General features: G+C 39.6%; 1 protein-coding gene across 1 annotated transcript; it reads right to left on the bottom strand.

The window, feature by feature from the left end:
• Nucleotides 1-13,396: 13,396 nt before the first annotated feature.
• Nucleotides 13,397-14,017, bottom strand: LOC117341336 (uncharacterized protein F54H12.2-like). The gene has a single exon (XM_033903195.1). The coding sequence runs from the start codon at nucleotides 14,015-14,017 to the stop codon at nucleotides 13,397-13,399; it is 621 nt and encodes a 206-aa protein (XP_033759086.1).
• Nucleotides 14,018-20,535: the final 6,518 nt, after the last annotated feature.

Raw genomic sequence — 20,535 nt, forward strand, 5'->3', positions numbered from 1 at the left:
ACAAACAGTATTGCTTCTGCTAGGATAGTAGAAATGAAAATGGAACAGTTGAAGTATTATAATATCATAAATTCAATTTTGCCATTAACAGAAGCACATCTCGCTAAACAAATTGTACTGATATATACAGCTTTAACAGATTTACTTCCTCCACTTTTGAAGTGACAGTAAACTTGCAAAATGTGATGTTTGATCACACAGTCTTGGAAAATGAGTGTAATTTTCATAAAATCATAAATATTAAAATAACACTTTCAGAGCTATGAGTGTAAAATTATATAATTTATTTGTTTGAAACGTCCAGACATATATATATGTTTCTACCACAATACCCTGTGTTATTCAACTCTCAGGCCATCAGTTAATCATTACAGCTGTTGATTAACAATCTGTTTATACCACACGTGGTATAAACTCTGTACGCATTTTGATTGGCTAACACGGTGAACTTTGACCCAAGCTGCAATTGTTATTGACGTCATCAATAATATAATGACGTCACATCACCGGGTCCCGGACGTCACCGGTACACTTTATTTGCATACGCGAAATTATACACGTTTCCCTTTGATTCAAGCCGATATTATTGTGGTAGAAACAGGTCACACGACTCGAAATTGTTGGATATGGAATTTATTTCACACTCGTAAGTTATTTTTTAAAAGGTGCAAAACACACTCGCTAAAGCTCGTGTCTTTTGTAACTTTTAAAAAATAACTCACTCGTGTGAAATAAATCCCATATCCAACAACCACTCGTTGTGTAACCTCTATATATATAGCCTATATGAGAGTAAAATTTACATAATTTATTTTATTTCAGAATATTTTCAAACTATCAATTGTACCTGTACATTATGCACCTTAAAACATTTAGGGCCAATCATGTGTATCAACAACATTACATGTAATTCACAAGTACTTTCCCTTATAAGACAACTTGTATTATTTTGTGTTTAATGTACATGTAATAAAAACTCGTACACGTTGTTGAAATTAATTTATGTGTTGCTTGTTATTTCGACATTTAGAATAACTTCCAGATGATTTAAGTGGAGTTATATACATACATACATATATATATACATTGTACATTATAAACCTGAATTGTTGTACATTGTACTTGAATGTTCATACATAATTTAAGATAGATGTACCCTGAAATACATGTAGGTCAATTTTCTGTAAAGAGACTTTTTGATCTTTGTAATCTCCTGGTGAAAAATTCAGGTATTACATAATCTTTATAAAATGTTGACAGTTTGACAGCATCTCATGCCATAAGAGCTCTGAGAATTTAATTTTCTGCACACTTGAACCTTTCTTCGTCCATACGACAAAGTCCACCCAATCCAGTTCATATATGCCTAATTGTCCTTGGACCTGGTACATGTAGTTGTGATATTTTTTAATAAAAGTTCGCCATTTTCCTCCACACAGAAAAAATTCTCGTCTTTTCCACAGTCTACAGGTATTAAATTTCTCCATGGAATCTGATCTTTGTTTGACCCATCAGGACATTTCACTTCGACCAACCCCCTTCCACATTTCAGCAGCTTACAAAGCCATCAACACTGGCACCAAGATACGGATATTTTGTCGAAGGTACTCGTTAAAATCATAAACAATGAGTATTAGCTAACGTAAGAACTTATTTTAGAAATATACCTGGCTGCACGCAGGTGTGACAAACAAATATGGCCGTCGGCTATTTACCTGAGATTCCTACCGAGTCAACGTCACTTAAAATGTCCTATCTCTTTTTAAACGTTATTATCATTGTTTGGTTTTTGTTTTTGTTTTCACGTCCTATTAACAGCTATGGTCATTTAAGGACGGCCTCCCGTGCGTGCGACATGTATGCGTGTGGTGAGTGCGTATGTGTGTTTTGGGAGGCTGCGGTATGTTCGTGGTAAGTCTCCTTGTGATAGACCACTTTTGCCGATTTATAGTGCTGTCTCACTGAAGCATACTGCCGAAGACACCCAGCAGGACACCCCACCCGGTCACATACTGACAACGGGCATGATAAACGGTTTTATGCATACGGTATTTGTGCTGAATCGTGTTTAAATGTTTAACTTTAGCTGTAATGGTAGCCTATACTCGTCTGTAGCACTAATATTCATCGGTACGTTGCTTTCCATTAGACGCCCGGAAGTGATGGCGATCGATAATGAAGAACAGATAACTCTATCCGAAACGATATCGGAACTGGCGCGTCGGCCTTGGCATTGATAAAAATAGTTGTGATTTTGTTTTCAGAGTTAGTTTGCCATGAACAAGTTGTAAGAAAAATGATTTATTTTGTTAAGCTGCTTGTGTCAGATTAATTTTCTTATTTTGCAATGTGTTTTTAATTTCAAGTAGTCCTTTTTCCCTCCAATTTCTTCAGCAATGCCATCTGTTGATGCTGCCAGGTACTTGTTTATTGGATCAATTATAAATCCTACTTTGGTGACGACAACATTTACTCCTTCTTCTCCCTTTTCAAGGATGCACTCATGCTCTGTTGATCTTTCCTCTACGATTCCTTTGATGGTGTACTCATTTCCCTTAAATCAATGGTTTGACTGAAATACGAGGATTTGGCTTAGCCACTTTTCCAAGGTTTGAAGCTGTAATACGTTTTTTCCTCTCCGTTTTCCAAACCTGGGACAAAGACTGGGGACGGGTCTGTTGTTCAATTGATGTGATGGTGTCCATGCTAATGTTGATATGATGTTTTATAAATTTATTGGAGGCAGAGGAAAGAGTTTCTTTATCTACATCTTTTGTCACGTCTAGTGCCTCTAGTCCATAAGACAACTTTGCCCTTTTAGACTGACTTTGTGAAAAGCCCTCCATTTTGCGTTTCCATCTACGACTTGCGTGGTCAGGTTTCTGCTGATATTTTCGTACAGACAACAAGCCTCTCTCACATTTAGCATAAAAAGTTTTGAAGAAATGTCCAGGGGATGTAGCAGTTGATCTTTCCCATACTCTCGGTGCCCATTGTGGGCCAGCATTCTGCCGTGCTGCAGCGCCATAACACCTAGCATGCCAGGAACCCCTATTACACAAGTTGATATTTTTCCGCCGTCAAATTTCATCCGGATGTGCACCCACGCTTCAGCAATATTTGTTGTTGTGTTTTGAACTAGTCTGTCTGCTTTTGAGGCGACACGTTCCAATAAGATACTTACATCATTTAGCATTTCCTTATTTACCTCACTATAACGTAACTGTGAACCAGTTAAAAGAAAGAAACTGCCTTGAAATACATGCATAAGTCATAAATGTGAAAATTGTTTAATATTGTTGGTGTTTTTACATTCTTAGTATTTTTATGAGTAGCCAATTGGAAAAGGTGTATGACATTCTAATTCTATCGTGACTTGCCTTTCATATATATCTGCAGGGTTTACAAATACTGTTTCATTCCAATTAATGTGGGCAGTTACCAGGTACTGGCCGCAGGTCAGTGATTTTTAGGTCATCTGATCCGAAGGGTCAGGATGATCTATAGTCATCATGCTTCGTCCGTCGTCGTCCGCCGTCCGCCGTGCGTAAACTTTTCACATTTCAAACTTCTTCTCAAGTTACACCAGTGGGATTGAGCTGAAACTTGCCTGAAATGATCATGAGATGGCCCCGACCAAGTGTTGTTATTTTTCGGGTCGGTCCGAATTCCAAGATGGCCGCCGTGGCCGCCATCTTGAAAAACACATTTTAAACTTCTTCTCCAGTTCCACCAGTACTATTAAGCTGAAACTTGCCTGAAATGATCCTCTGAATATAAATTTCCGTATCATAATTTTGATATACATATGTATTTAAAAATAAAACATTATACTTCATTATGACTAGTAGCGATTTAAAGGATTAACCATGTTTCCACTATTTGGCCCCGCCCCTCAGGCCCCTGGGGGTTCAGAATAAACATTTATACAAACTCTGTTCCCCCAAAGATATTCCTGACCAAATTCGGTGAAAATCCATTCAATACTTTTAGGACAAGTAGCAATTTAAAGAAAATGTTGACGGACGCTGCACCATGGCATAAGCTCACCGGCCCTTTGCTGAGCTAAAATGAATACGGGATCTGTCAAACACATGACAATAATAGTTGAGTGATTTGTCCGACGATGACAATATTACCGCGAACTACAGCTGTCAATAGAGTAAACCACGTGACTGCTCCAAATTCGTTCGACGCAGTCTTGAAGAATTTCGCTGTATTTGTTAAGAGTATAAGTTATATAAATGTTATTGCTATGCGTTTTGATGTTTTTGTTTAGTTTTTTGTAATGTGTACTAAAACATGTAATTTGTACAGTGCTGTAATTAAAGGTTTAATTTGGTTTTATCATATTCACCTTTTTTTATCGACAGCGATACATGAATTCAACAGAAACAGCAGAAGGCATAAAAGAGTGTTTTGTTTATTATCTGCTGTCTGAATCGGAGACATTTCTAAGTTATGAAATATATAACGTGTGCACGTTCCAAATGCAAAGTTAAAAATATCAACGAAGTTATTATCCACATAAAATCGAATTCTTTACCAAATGTCAGAAAACTTGGTTGCCCCATCGAATTCAAATCGACATCAAATTTTATTCATCCAAAAAAGGTACATTAATAGTCTCGTTACTTTCGTAGAAAATGACGAGATGTTCCGATTGTATCCAAAGACGCCAGCGAACGAATACGCATGCGCACCTCGGTCCATCGGAAAGCAGCACCCGCATCACTTCAAAATCATTTTCGCGCGAGTTTGAAGACGCCATCTTGTCTTACGAAAAAAACAAAACAAACAGCGCCATGGCAGGGAAAGGGCAGGTATGTACAACTTTATAGACATGTTTATGTTGTCTCGTTAGTAAAATGATCACCTAGCTTAAGTGTTATATATAGTACAACTGTGCGGACTAGGAATTGAGCAATAAGTACCAACGGCCTATAATTAGCAATGATTAACCCATCCACAAATGTTTTACCGTGGTATATCTGTACAGAAACATTATTACAGAAATTTTGATGTGAACTCTTTCAACATAATAAGTACTATATATGTATACTCAAGATACAGGCTTCTTGTTATCAAAAATTACAAATACAGTCAAATGAAAGCTTAAAAGATAAGTATATAATAGATGAATATTTTCGTTTCTTGGTCAAAAGACTGCATGACATTTCTTTTCTGTCTTTATTCGCACGACTTTAACTTTTAACAGTTTTATTCCATACTCTTACAAAAGAGAATGAAACAATCTCGGAAATCAAATGTCTCTAACATGTTTAATTTGTTCAATATGATAAATTCAATTAGCACATTTAAAGACAAAGTATTCAGTATACTATTAAACAATTTGTACCTGTCCATGTGTTGTTAAAGAAAACAACTTTTTCGCAATAAAATGATTTTCTAAGTCTTCCTTTCATGTTACACTCAGCTTAGAGAGGAATTATACGTACACTTTAAAATTGTTGAAATCTGGCCCCTGTCAGGCTCCCGGATCTTTAAATTTAAACGGGGACCATACCCAAATTTACAAGTCACACTTCCATATACACTAATGGTTATTAAAGTTTTCAAAAATCTTCTTTCCAAATAGTTTGTGCTACCTATAATGCCCGTCCCTACGGCTAAGTTTTAAGGTTATGGCTAAAAACTGCTCTATATATGGTACTGACTACCAGCCAGTACATGTAGCCTAGTGAAAATTTCAGGGTTCTCCCAAGTCCAGAAATCTAAGCTTGCTTCAGCTTCCCATACAGTTTGTGCTACTTCACCGCATTTATTTAAGTCATTCATTTAATCATTATAATCAAATAAGTGGCTAAAACCAAATCCTGATATTTTCAGCTATTACTTTAAAACAGCTTTATGACCTTTTTTAAGGATAAATTTAGGGGGGGGGGGGGGGGGGGGGAAGCATAGGTGTTCAATACAAAGAAATGCAAATAGGGTACATGGCCATCAAAATAGGGTAAAACACAAGGTAAGCTAGTAAAGTTTATGTTTCAACCACAAATCTCGGCATATATATTTTCAGTAAAATTATGTCTTGTTTTTCAAACTTATAATTGTTATTTCATACTAGGTTTTTCTTTTTAGAACTATTTTTGAAACACAAGTTACATGACTTTTTTTCTTATCCCCATTTGATTAAAAATCCAGATTTATATCTACTGCAATCAGAAATGGTCATTTGAAACATCTTTGATGTATTTTTCATAACATAGGAATAACATGTAGAGTTCAGAAATAAAGATGGCGACAGTCCAGCACCCGTGTATTTTCCAACCTAGAAGTAACATACGAAAACTTTGGAAGTAAATATATTTTGGCATACCATTTGACCCATTGATTTGCTCATCTAATGTCTTTAAGGTAATCAATTTCATCATTAACCAAAGTATGCCTACACTACAGTCGTATGACGTTAACATGTGACTGACATTGAATAAACAAAGCAGGAGAGGTATAGTGTTTCTTGCTTGCTGCACGCATGCATATACAGTAATCATTGTCCATCGAACAGGTCAATTATGTTAGTGACTGACTCATATGTAGTGGCTTGCTATATATATACAGTACAAGTGCAGCCATGGGCCAGTTTAAATTCATCTTGAACACCCCTTAGTCTGTCAATATTTTATAGTCTTTTCTGTTTACTATTTGTACAAAATTTGATAATTGAATGAGACTCACCTGGAAGTTGAAAATTTGGTTGTAATTCTGTCTTTATTCTGGTTAGTTTTAAGATTCCCCGTGAGATTTTACTATATAACGACCCTCTGTATAGCGACTACCTGTCTAATGTGACTCACGTCCGGTGATTTAGGAACGGCGGTCGCCAATTTGTTTTCTATAGCGACCGACCAATTTCTGTCATACTGGTTTTTTGAGTGAGGAGGAATTATGTCCAGTCAACTCCTCATAAACCTGTGAGCTGCTTCAAGTCAAACTACACAGGAGTGATAAGGACCATGTGTAAATGTGCATGCATGTTATTTCTCTACAGAATATTTGGTTTCCATGGTTACCAGGTTTCAATACCAATATTCTTGTGGAAAGCCGTGTCAAGACAACTCTGACAACTCCTATATAGCTAATGTAATGACCGAATGTTAGATTCCGAATGTGTACATATGCATGCAGGTTTTTCCCCCACAAATTTATGTTGCCGTGGTAACCTGTTCATCCAGCAGCACACCCCACCCGGTCATATTATACTGACAACGGGCAAACAAGTGGTCCCACTCCTAATATGCTGAGCGCTAAGCAGGAGTAGCAACTACCATTTTTAAAGACTCTGGTATGTCTCGGCTAGGGGACAGAACCCAAAACCTTCCTCACAAGTGAGGCATTGTCAAGGGAGACATTAGGAAGAAGAAAGTTGTTAAGAAAGAAGAGAAAAGATAAGATCCCAAATTCAGTCGCCTCTTACGATCATGCAATGGGGGCAGCAGGTACAATTCTTACGCCCTACCTGCAGGGCAGTCATGAGTTTAAAGAAATCTTTCTCAAACTCGTTCTTACATGACGCTCTCTTGGACGTGTTGAATTGTATATATGGGCGTAAACAAAGTTTTTGTTTGAATTCTAGGATTCTGTGGATTTTTGGTGACTTTTAGACCCAAATCCACGTCTAACTGCAGATTTCTGTAATTGCAGATATATTTGGTCTTGTTTTCTAACGTGGGAATGAGTTTTTCTGTCGGCACACGTCCATGTAATTTATCATCGGTATGTTTGGGCTAGGATGTAAACTCTTCCACAGCTGTTTGCTGGTGGGTGACAATTCTTTGTCTAAAGTTTTGATATTCCAGATCTACTTCCATTACGTAACCCAGGTCTCCGTCTTTGGATACTTTGGTTATGTCAAATGTTTGTGAATTGTCAACCCAACGAAACCCTCCCACGGGTAATGGTTCCGACATGGCCTTCCCGTACAAATTGTTACAGTCCGTATACATGATGTACGAGTGTGGTTGGGATAAGTCATACGTTTCTGGAATGTAAGGATTGTTAGCTTGAGCGTATTTGTTTGATATCATACTAACACCACCTCTCACTCCGTTTTCAAAGAACAGATACATGTCCGGATCTCTGATGAGTTCTAACCACACTCCCGTCATTTTCAAGGCTGCACACCAAGCCAGACCTGGACTGGTATAGTAGTGAGCTGCATCTAACCCATAATAATCGAGACACATGTTTCTGAAGTTCTCAAAGACATCGGCCAATAGTAGCACGTCCGTCTTGAGGTAGAGGTCGTGATACTGACCGAGGTCTCGAATGTTCAGTTTCTCCCACACGGTATGTGCATGCGCGTAATCGGCATCTGACACGTGTGATCGACTCAACGAACTATAGAATTTCTCTTTTGCAGGGAGCATTTGTTCCGAGAATCGATCGGCACTGTCTACGTACTCGTAGGGATAAACACCTTTTCTAAGTAACAATTTGGCCTCTGATTCGGAAAATACCTTAGAGAAGTTATTGAATTTAATCAAACCCTCTTTGGCAAGATTTTCAGTCAGAGTCTCCAGAGTCTCCAGACTCTGAGACATGAATTGAAACGAATCTATGAATCTAATATCGCCCAGACTAAACGAAATATACTGTTCCGTAGTGTTAGGAATACAATTGATTTCGCGGTCTTTAAATTTGCCCAGACTTTCCGTCAGAATGTGTGCATCGAACCGCTTTAGGTTATGAAATTCACAAGGAACGTAAGTGGGATATTTGTACTTCAAATTACATTCGTTATGAGCGGCTCCGCGAAATTTCCCACTCAAATGACAGTGGTCTCGCACCACAGTACTTCCGTCTGTGAAATGTTTACCACAGATGTGACATCGAGTACTCTCCATAAAAGACTGCTCGTCCTGAAGAGACATGACTAGCGGCTCTGGGTGACCTAAAATATCGTTGATATGTTTTTCTTCTTCTATGATGCATTCCAAAAAGGTTTTGCTAACGTCGCCCCCCCCCCCCCACCCCCCCCCCCCCCCCCCCCCCCCCCTGTAAATGACGGGCAGTTTGGTATATCTATCTTCCATACACACGACTTGATATCCAAACCCGCAGGGTTCGAATTTTATATTCTTGGTCGTGCTTGAATGGTCTTGGTTTGGCCCGCAAGAATCCATTTTCTCTACAAATGTTTCGAAATCGGCATACATGATGAACGGTGCTTTCATTTGTTTTTGAAAGTCTCCAAACAATAAGAGAGCATCGTCTTCACTGGGGTATTCTACTCGCTGTGTTTTGTGAGCGGAACACAGTTCCACGTGTCTGTTTAACAGGTTGCTACTTGTGAAACCTTGCAGACAATGCTGACAAAAATGTGTCAGATTATTTCCTTTTTTGGTTCTGCTCAAAAACATGTTTAAATTGGAAATGAGACAGTAATGTGTTTTTACACCTTCTTGTAAAAAGAGCAGATTGACGTGATGACGGGACTGTTTTATCTTTGTCACATACATGGGATAAATGGTTTTATCCTCAAGTCCAAACACGTTTACCGATATACCGTTCTGTCTCTCAAATTTGTCGATTTGAGAGACGGAGACGGGATACCGGATACCTGTCATATCTAATTCGCTTTCGTACTCCTCATAATGAGAGACGCGTTCGGGTAGCGTATCGGTGGGGTGGAGAGAGGCCAAAATGGACCATAAGAAACATTTTTCGTCACGATTACAGATATTTACTATTTTATGGCGTTTGAAAGTAGATGGAGTCGGTACGTAGGAGGAACCACTCAACGGTGAGTAATTTGCAACGTGTATTTCTAGCTTGATACTTTTCTTGAGTACCCAAGCAGACCCTTTTCGAACGAATTCGTCAAACGAGGCAAACATTTTCTGATAAGCTGTATTGATATTGTGTTCTAAATCGGATTCATTTGGCATCAATACGTATGCTTTACTCAAGAAATGTGGGGTGGTCTGTACTACCTTCTCTAGTTCCCAGTGACACACGAATGTTAAGATACCACTTAATTCCATTCAACCTCTCGCACAATCGTTTTAAATGTTCAATCACTTCCGTTTGGAGTTTGCAAAAAAAGTGAGTAGGTCACTATTGTCATTGACATTTGGAAATATGTTTCTAACGTTAGCATTTCCTCCCAAACTCACATCATCAGAATAGGTATGTTCTCCTGACACATATGGTTCAGTCTGTTCACCGGAAGGCCCCGGCAGCGGTGACTGTACACCGGAAGGTCCCGGCAGCGGCGACTGTATACCGAAAGGTCCCGGCAGCGGCGACTGTATACCGGAAGGTCCCGACCGCGGCGACTGTATACCGGAAGGTCCCGGCAGCGGCGACTGTACACCGGAAGGTCCCGGCAGCGTGACTATACCGGAAGGTCCCGGCAGCGTGACTATATACCGGTAGGTCCCGACAGCGGCGACTGTATACCGGAAGGTCCCGGCAGCGGCGACTGTATACCGGAAGGTCCCGGCAGCGGCGACTGTATACCGGAAGGTCCCGACAGTGGCGACTATATACCGGAAGGTCCCGGCAGCGTGACTGTATACCGGAAGGTCCCGACAGTGGCGACTGTATACCGGACGGTCCCGACAGCGGCGACTGTACACCGGAAGGTCCCGACAGTGGCGACTGTATACCGGACGGTCCCGGCAGCGTGACTGTATACCGGAAGGTCCCGGCAGCGTGACTGTACACCGGAAGGTCCCGGCAGCAGCGACTGTATACCGGAAGGTCCCGGCAGCGGCGACTGTATACCGGACGGTCCCGACAGCGGCGACTGTATACCGGAAGGTCCCGGCAGCGGCGACTGTATACCGGAAGGTCCCGGCAGCGGCGACTGTACACCGGAAGGTCCCGGCAGCGTGACTGTATACCGGAAGGTGCCGGCAGCGGCGACTGTATACCGGAAGGTCCCGGCAGCAGCGACTGTACACCGGAAGGTCCCGGCAGCGGCGACTGTACACCGGAAGGTCCCGGCAGCGTGACTATATACCGGACGTTCCCGACAGCGGCGACTGTATACCGGAAGGTCCCGGCAGCGGCGACTGTATACCGGAAGGTCCCGGCAGCAGCGACTGTACACCGGAAGGTCCCGGCAGTGGCGACTGTATACCGGAAGATGGTGGTGATTTAGTACTAGAAGTCTCCGGTAATCGAATACTAGAAGAAGGTTGATTAGTTCTAAAGATCTCCACCAGTCTGTCCATGCTTTTTGGTCATGTGTGCTTTCATGTTATATTTCCTCGTTAAGGACACGTGACATTTGTAAGAACTCTGATTTTTGTGTGAATTCAGGTGTCTGTTTAAGTCGTTTGGCTGTTTAAACTCTTTTCCACACACTGTACACTTTAACTGTCGATAATGTGTTTTCATGTGTAACTTAAATTTCTTTTCGGTAAGACATTGTTTCCCACACACATTGCAAGACGTCACATTTTGTCCATTTTTGTCTTTAAGTACGTTGCTTTCATTTCTGGGTTTTTTCGTAGACGATACATCAATAGAGTTCAATATCCTTTTCAAGTTACTCACTGTTTGTATGGCCTTTTCGTCTCCTCTGGACACCGAATTGAGCAAATCATCAAAATATTGCACTGACATGTTTCTCGTCTGGTGTATGTGCTATTTCATGGCGTTTTATATCTTGAATGACAACCACTTACGTTTCGTTCGTTTAAGGTTGTTCTCAAATCGAGGAGGCGTGGTCTTCAAAACAAGTTGTCCGCCTCGCTGACTCTTAATTTTTCTGCGCATGCTCCGCCTGAGTGACGTAGTCTGCTCTCTGAGCGGTTTTCAGTAGATTGACAATGTTTGGTTGATTCTATATTAGGCTTTTCCTTTGACTTGTTCTTTTCATCAGATGGGGTGACGTCATTTTCCGTCTTATCAGAGTTAATATCGACATCCGATCGGGTGCTTGATGAATCGTCTAATTTCTCGTTGGGTTTTTCTCTTTTAATGATGTCGTCGTATTTTGTCTTTGAAATCAATATCATTGCTCTAGCCATGTCAAATAGTTTCTGAAGAATAGGGATAATATTTTACTCGCTGCCAGTAATCTCCGTCTTCTCTGCCGTCTACTGATTCCTCCTTCTAACACCTTGCGTATGACCACTTTGTGTTTAGTTATACTCCTTTTATCCTCGTTAGAAATAGAAATGTTATTTGTTGCAACATTATGAACAATTTCTATCAGAAACTTTAGTTGTTAATCCGTTAAATTCAACAATATGCCTTTCTTCTGTTTGTCCGATGCTATCAACCAGAATTCTACTAAACTTTTCATTGTTTTTTTGGGAAATACAACGCTCTGAAATAAGCACTCTGTCTCGGGAATATTTGTCTCCCCAAGGTCTCGACTTGTGATTGATCTCTGTAATTTCTAAATAATATGAAATATTGCGTATTCAGACTCAAAGTTCGCATGGCTTTTCCTTTCCGAAATACGTTCTGTACTAAAAACATAACGGTAAAGTTCTGGTGGTGAGATTTCACACAGAACATTTTCATTAGGTGCAGACTGCCCACACCCTCTGCCATACAGTCATCAATCACCAATAATTTATGACCTTCTATTTCCCCCCATTCGTTAAACTTATCTTCATTCGGCAAACCTTGATGGAACGTGATTTCCCTCAATGTTTGTTTCAAATCGTCAAAGATGGGTTGCCAGGTGTCATAACATACGATTATCTTTTTTGGAGGTTCGCTAAACATACCTTTGGCATTGTTTAAAATCTTTTGGGTTAAAACTGTCTTTCCCGAACCAGATGCACCACACACCATGATTCTACATGGGGATTGAAATTTCAGGAGACTCTCTGTAGTATGCCACGCCATCGTTAATTGTAAAATGAATACACAACAAACAAAACTGAACTATTTATATTTTATTTTAGAATATACATTTTGTCTACAAAATATATTTACAATTCGGAACAACATGACTGATGAGTTTGTACATTGTTAAAACTGTAAGGAAACGAATTCTGAATGTATTCATACACATAGTTATCATTTCTTTTAAACTTGTTACCAAATGGTCTTAGGATAGACCCCATGGATAATCCCCTACAACGATTCAACAGGTAGTATAAGCAATAGTGTCCACACACTCTCGATGAGGTACTCTGCAATCGCCTATCGTTGTAAGTGTCAGCTTCAAACGAAAAATAATTTGGAGAATGTCCGTAACTGTCGAAGAATTCCTTCTGGTGTTTAGATTCACAGTAAAAAGCCAACCAATGCCTTCCAGGACTATCGCTATTGTCCGTATTGACAATGTAACCGACCGGAAATGTTTGTATTTCGTTCGGTATCTCGTCACGAGCGTAAACCCCTATGACAGTTTTTCTCATTACACAGTCGCAGTCTATGACGCAACGCAATTGTGAGGTATTCATGGTACCACTATATCTCTGGCAGCGTTGATTTCGAAGTAGCCTGGGTATTCACAGTAAATGATGCAAGATACCACAGTCGTCAATGCCGTTCCAAAGATGACCTCTAGTCTGATGTTTCCTTGTTTCAATAAGGTGAGATATTGATTGGTTTGGAAGGTAGGTTCCAATTCAAAGGTATAGAGTGCATATCCTTTTGCAATGTCGTCCCTCTCTATGTTAGAACCGGTGTCGTTGAGCCATTTTCCCGTCGATTGCAACATGCTCCTCAGAACGGGAATGGTGGTTTGATCACCGATCGCTCCGTATTTGAGTTTTAAATGGTTACCGCCCACTGGTATTCCGTCTACGTAGAGTCCTATAGATGTGACGTCATAGGGTTGGAAAAACCAGGGGTTCTGTTCGTAATCACCGGTGGTCGCGGTGGCATTCACGAATCCCACTACGACGAGATTGGGCCTCATACCTTGAAATATATTATCATAGGTAAAATTTGAGGTTCCAATGGGAATTGTCATCTGCTTGACCATGGTCTGTGTAAACGGATATTTGGCGTTGGTCACTTCTAGAGCTTTGCTTTGTGCATAAATGACGGCTGGATTGACCTTGACTTTGCTCATACGCAGTCGAATGTCTTCGAATGATATCTTGTAATCGGCCGATGAAGTGCCGGACAATAATGGAAAACTTGGTTTTGATCTACAATTTGACGTTGACGTTGACTTAATTTAATAGATACCTATCCATCTTAAATAAATCGTGATAGAGCGGGCAAACCACGTCTACCACTTTCCCACCTTCAAACATTTTAGCTCTTGCGAGTAAAGCTGAGTTTGACCCGGTTCTAGGACTATATTCGCCCTCGTTGTCTTCAAACCATATCTGAGTAGTCAATTGAGTCATCTTTGCTTCTTTACCATTTTTAGGAGACTCTGTATGTTGGCCTTGTAAGGGTAATGGCTCGTCGTAGACACGATAGTCTTCCCCGGTAGAGTAACGTCTACTTGGGAAAATAAAGAAGGTAAACACAAATTGACTGGTCCCACGTCATCTACAAGACCAATGGCGCTTCCGTCCGCTTTCGTTATTTTTAGCTTGGCATATATTAAAGTGTTCCGGAAATCGATCAATTCCAATCCGTTCTGTCCACTAACAATGAATTCTACGACGGAATTGCTCGTGATCTGAGATATTGGTAACACGTCTTGATAGTAAACATTTTCCACGGCTGTCTGTGTTGGTGGAAGGTCGAATACGGCTAATTCTGACGGTTGTGCTTCTCTGAAAAAATCTTTGTTAAACGCAGCCATTGTGATATCAGATTCCTTTTGTTCCTTTTCACCGATTTTCTGTTCACTTAACTCGCCTTCCGTACTGCTTTACCTGTTTTCCTTTTTAGGTTCCTCACTTTCCGTGGTGTTTTATTTGTTTTTGGTTTCTTCAGCTGTATCTGTGATGTGTGTGCTCTTCGACGTTTCGTGCTAGACTGACGACGATGTTTGGTGCGTTTCCTTTTCATCTCTGACTTGACTTGTTCTACGACTTGTTGAGCTGGAGAGACCATGTTTACATTTACCTCCCTTGCAGGTAAAGACTTTTCTCCTTCTTTATCGTTTTTATCGATGGGAATCATGAATTCGTTACTATTCTGTGACAATCCCCCATCGAATTGCTTCACGTTTCGTTTGGTGTTTTCTGTATAGGCATTTTCCTTTCCACGTGCTACCTCTTGATAATATTTTATCCATTTTCCCACGTTAGGAACGTACATCTTTGTAACATTCATGATAGAAAAGGGTATTGCTTAAAATGAAGTGTAATCGTCACTCGATCTTTTAAGAATGAAGCGATTTCACCTTTTCCTGTCTTTATATCAAATTCTACGTCTCTAACCTCCGACTTTTTTTTACAGGCATGTAGTATGGAACATCGAACGATTGGGACCAATTGGCTACCTTAACTGCTTTGATGGCGCGAAGTAGAGTTTCATTTTCACCATCGATAAAGCTTTCTTCACACACGTCACTATGTAGGTATAAATTTTGTCTGGTCTTCGTTCCACTCGTTGTTAATGTTATGTCCATTAACGCCACTTTCCAAGTTCCGTGTAGATTTAGCGGTGTTTGGAAATGTACGCCGAAATAGTAAGGTTTGTTTTGTGGAAAGTATTTGCTACGTCCATCGTTGTGAATGACAACGTAATGTGACATCTTCGGCTTTGCTTACATCTGTGATATCTTTCTCTGCTATCCACTGGTTATATTTAGACGGCCAGCCTTCGAATTTGACGAACCATTCGGTTCGACCTGCTCTCTTACGTTCTTTTCATTTTTCTTCTATGTACCACAATGTAGTTTCGTCCTTGTCCACTCTCTGTAGTTCGGCCTGATGAAAGTTGTCCATTAATGGTTCGTTTAAAAAGTCGATCAATTGGTATTGTGGAATTCCTTGACGTTAGAAACGTTTCTTGACCTTGAAGATTTCTGACGACCATTGCTGTTGATAAGCTCTTGTAAACGGTTGTTTCAAGTGAGAGATTCTCACGAGACTTCCTATCTTAAACCTAAATTTTGGTTTCTGGACAGTTTTCCTAACAGAAGGTTTCGTGTGTTTTTTTCTGAGGTACATATAGGCAAAAAGGTCCGCTTCGTTGGTCTTGTTTACATCTTTGGGTGTTATACCGTTTAGTGAACTATGAGGTGTAGCGTTGTAACTCTTGACGAAATCCTGTAATTTGTCTGCGTACTCGTAAGTTCTGTATTTTGTTAAATACCTATACATCATGGTCTTCAATGTCCTAATTAAACGCTCTACTATCGAGGCCTTCTTTTCGTTTAGACTAATAAAGCACTTAATACCATTGTCTTTGCAATATTATTTCATCAGGTTCCCCTTGAATTCTTTGCCAGCATCGGTATATACACGTTTCGGCTTTTTACTCCTATCAATTATCTTTCTAAATGCATCTAATACATCTTTCGTCGTTTTTGTTTTTATAGGTTCCACCCATAAGAATCGGCTGAATACATCTATGAATACTAGAAGGAATCGAATGCCACCATTCTGTTTCGAGAGGTTCGATACATCTGCAAGATCGGCTTGAAATTCCTAGTATGGACCAGAGACTTCAACTCGTGCTCTCTTGAAATATGGTTTGACTGGTTTTTATAAACTGTAATCGTCTAGACTCTGAATATATCTCCTAATCTTATATAGACCTGGTGAATTGAATCCGCGAGATTTCAATACTTGATGAACTTTAGTTGGACTCAGAAATGCACCTCCGTTATTCAGATCGTAATACACTCCATCTATAATTCGTTTCTCTTTAACGGTTAACATATTCAATGAGGCAAAATATAGATGTACATGACTTTTATTACAACATTTATTTACATTCAATATTTTACAATGTTTTATGAAACCTGTCTTCTACGCGATTCATAGATTTAACCATATTACAAACACATTTTTTCCATTTTTCTGTTTTGATCTCGTTTACTCTCCATCCGGCATTGCATACTTGTGATATGAAAGAGTTTCTAACACCTCGCTGGACATCAAAACGAAGAGTCTCTCGAATGAAGTCTCGGATCACTTTGATATCATCTAAATGAATAAAAGCATCGTTCATTTATGATTTCTCGAACATGATTTGCATACGTCAGTTTTAATAAGTTCTCCATACTGATGACCTCCGATGACTCCATATCTATACAAAACCTGTACTGGGAGGATATGGTAAAACACAATGTTTGTCAATACATTCCACTGAAAAGTTTCTATGCTTCCAATATCTCAGTGTTTTCCCACACTTATAACATGTCAGATAATCACCAACACCTTGATAATAAAATCCTACAGTAGCCAGTTGATATGGAGTTTGACGAAGTCTACAGTTCCAATTATAAAACGTCATCAAGCGATCAACGCAGCTTGTCATATGGTGATGAACTGATTGAAGGGTAGTAGTGTCCATCTATAAGCAGAATGAATAAATGCATTATTGATTGTTTGTTCAAAACCAGTATCACCAAGTATCTTTCGGATGGTCTTCCAATACGTGTTTTACGAATCGTTTCTGACCTCTATTGGAGTTGTTTTCATAATGGCACAGACAGATGAGACAAATGTACATACGATGTCTATCGTATTCTTCGTAAACTATTACACGAAGCTAATCACCATCAACGTTAATGTCAACTTACTGGTCACCACCCATCATGTAATCTACTCTCTGCAACTGTTCAAAGTCAAATGAATAGATGTCTGAACTTCACCGATTTTCTTTACGTATTTCTTTATGTTTTCACTATAACGTTGTTTCACGTAGTTTTCATCTCTCAAACGTTCATCGTTCATTAGTCTATGTAATGTGGCTGCAGGTATGCAAGACTGTATAGCGAACTCACGCTAGGTTTGTTCCACTGCCAAATGATTAGTATAAGCTAATGCTTCGTCAAAGTGTAAGTCTATAACAACAGCACCGGAATACATCACACATTCGTGTTCATGTTGACTTTCTCGACGGTTCTCACACCCCAAGCATACGAATAGTTCTGTTATTTTGGTTTCACAACGTATGCATAAGAGAGACACAGCAGATTTTTTAATATTCTCCGATAGGCTTTTGCTTCGGTTTTTTCTAACAAATAGTTCTGTATTCTTTTATCCAACAAATCTGTACTAAATTCCATAATGTTAGTTATGTAGTCATTAAATCTACTATGTCGTTTACATCAATGAAGTTTAATAACTCATTTCAGCTCCTATGTGTTCATTAAATACAAAACACAATATAATATATTCATTGTCGATATATCCATCTCTTTCCTCCAGTTTCATCAATAACTTTAATAGCTCTGTTATGTGTTCATTTTTGATCTCTCTGTTATTGTATGACCAACCTTCTTCTCTTAGCGAATCTATGTTATTTGGATGCACCCACACGTCACACTCCGTACAACTGCACCTTCTATCCTCGTCTCCATCGACAAATAAAAACGTGATTCTCCCCATATCTACATCACAAACATCATCTGTTGATAGAGACAATCCTTCGACCACCTCACGTGTTCTGTTTTGATATCATCGAAATAGTTCCAATGTTGAAGGGAGACACCGCACATGAAACAAGTCACACGGTCTTCTATTCCAGTGTAGAAAAATCCGTTTGTAGCAAGTTGTTGAGGAGTCTTATGATGATGTCTTGACCAATGTCTATAAGTGTTCATGCGATCACAGCATTTGACTAATGATGGATGATTGGGTTTTATCACGGATGAAACGTTATGGACACTTACACTGTATGTTTCGGTGTTCATGCTATTTTTCTACGAATGCACATATACACCACAAACTCTCCGATAAAGTTAGAAGTTTTTTCAGAAATTCTCCCGATAGTCTCGTTTTCCTTCCATTTTCAATAAAAAAAATCCTAAGCTCACCTTTAAGTTTTCTGATGATGGCTTCCTGTGTAGGACTGAGACGACAAACGACTCTTGGACGAAATGTCCGTTATACTTATGTCTTCTTTCTTGATCTGATCGATGTGAGCTTGCGCCATTGAAAAATGAATATAATGATGAAAACGCTGTCCTTTTATATGATCACATACCGGATCAGTGAACTTGACTATGACTACGTTGTCTTACTTTAACACTAGCCTAGGTCATGCCTGTAAGACTGGTTTTGATATGCTAACATTTCCCCTTACTTTAACACTAGCCTGGGTCATGCTTGTAAGACTGGTTTTGACATGCTAACATGTCCCCTTACTTTAACACTAGCCTGGGTCATGCATGTAAAAGCTGGCGTTTTGATCCTCTTAAAATACATCTACTGCTCTCATTAACGTTTGTTTTGGGTAACACTTTCACTATTTGCTCAATACACAACACCCGGCGACCATATATGGTACAAAATGAAGCAACACAGGGACTTGTGTGACCGTCTGTGTTTGGTTAACTTTGTTACCACTAGTAGAAATGAAGCAGATACTATAATAATTATACCCCCGCAACGAAGTAAGGGGGGGGGGGGGGGGGGGGGGGGGGGGGGGGGGTATACAGGAATCAGGTTGTCTGTCCGTCCGTCCGTCTGTCTGTAGACGCATTTTGTCCGGACAACTCCTCCTAAACCAACGGGCGGATTTCAATGAAACTTCACACAAATATTAATGATAATGTGTAGATGTGCATGCCACTTTATTTTTCTCAAAATTATGGTTGCTATGGCAACTGGTCACTATAAACAGGTTTTCTGATAAGAACCATTAACTTTAAGTTTGTCTGAAAAACTCCTCCTAAACCGAAGGGCCGATTTCAATGAAACTTCACACAAATAAAGAGGACCATATGTAAATCTGCATGCCTCTTTCTTTTCTTTCAAAATTTTGGTTGTTATGGCAACTGGTCACTATAAACAGGTTTTCTGATAAGAACCATAGCTTTAAGTTTGTTTGGACTACTCCTCCTAAACTAAATGGCCAATTTCAATGAAACTTTACACAAATATACAGGACCATGTGTAGATGTGCATGCCACTTTATTTTTCTCAAAATTATGGTTGCTATGGCAACTGGTCACTATAAACAGGTTTTCCAATATAAGAACCACAACTTTAAGATTGTCCAGACAACTCCTAAACCGAAGGGCCAAATTCAATGAAACTTCACACAAATATAGAGGACCATGTGTAGATGTGCATGCCACTTTCTTTTCTTTCAAAATTATGGTTGCTATGGCAACTGGTCACTATAAACAGGTTTTCTGATAAGAACCATAACTTTAAGTTTGTCCGGACAACTCCTCCTGAACCGAAGGACCGATTTCAATGAAACTTTACACAAATATAGAGGAGCATGCATTTTTTTTTTTAAATTATGGTTGCTATGGTAACTGGTTACCATTGACTTGTGCTGATTGCGGGGGTATTAGTCAGCCATCCTGGCGACAGTTCTAGTTGTAACTAAAGAAAGAGCACCTGCATAATATGCCCAATGTTACATTATGAATTTTAAATATTTCACTATGACATTCTTGCCAACTAGACCTATTTGAAATTACAATTGGGGAGATTGCGTGTGCACACAAATAAAAACATAACTAAAAGGTGTGCATACACTCTATATCGATTA

This window comes from Pecten maximus, chromosome 13 (genome assembly GCF_902652985.1).
Source record: "Pecten maximus chromosome 13, xPecMax1.1, whole genome shotgun sequence".
NCBI lineage: Eukaryota > Metazoa > Mollusca > Bivalvia > Pectinida > Pectinidae > Pecten > Pecten maximus.

Coding starts and splice junctions, on each gene's coding strand:
- LOC117341336 (XM_033903195.1), bottom strand. CDS start 14,017: ATGAGCAAAGTCAAGGTCAATCCAGCCGTCATTTATGCACAAAGCAAA.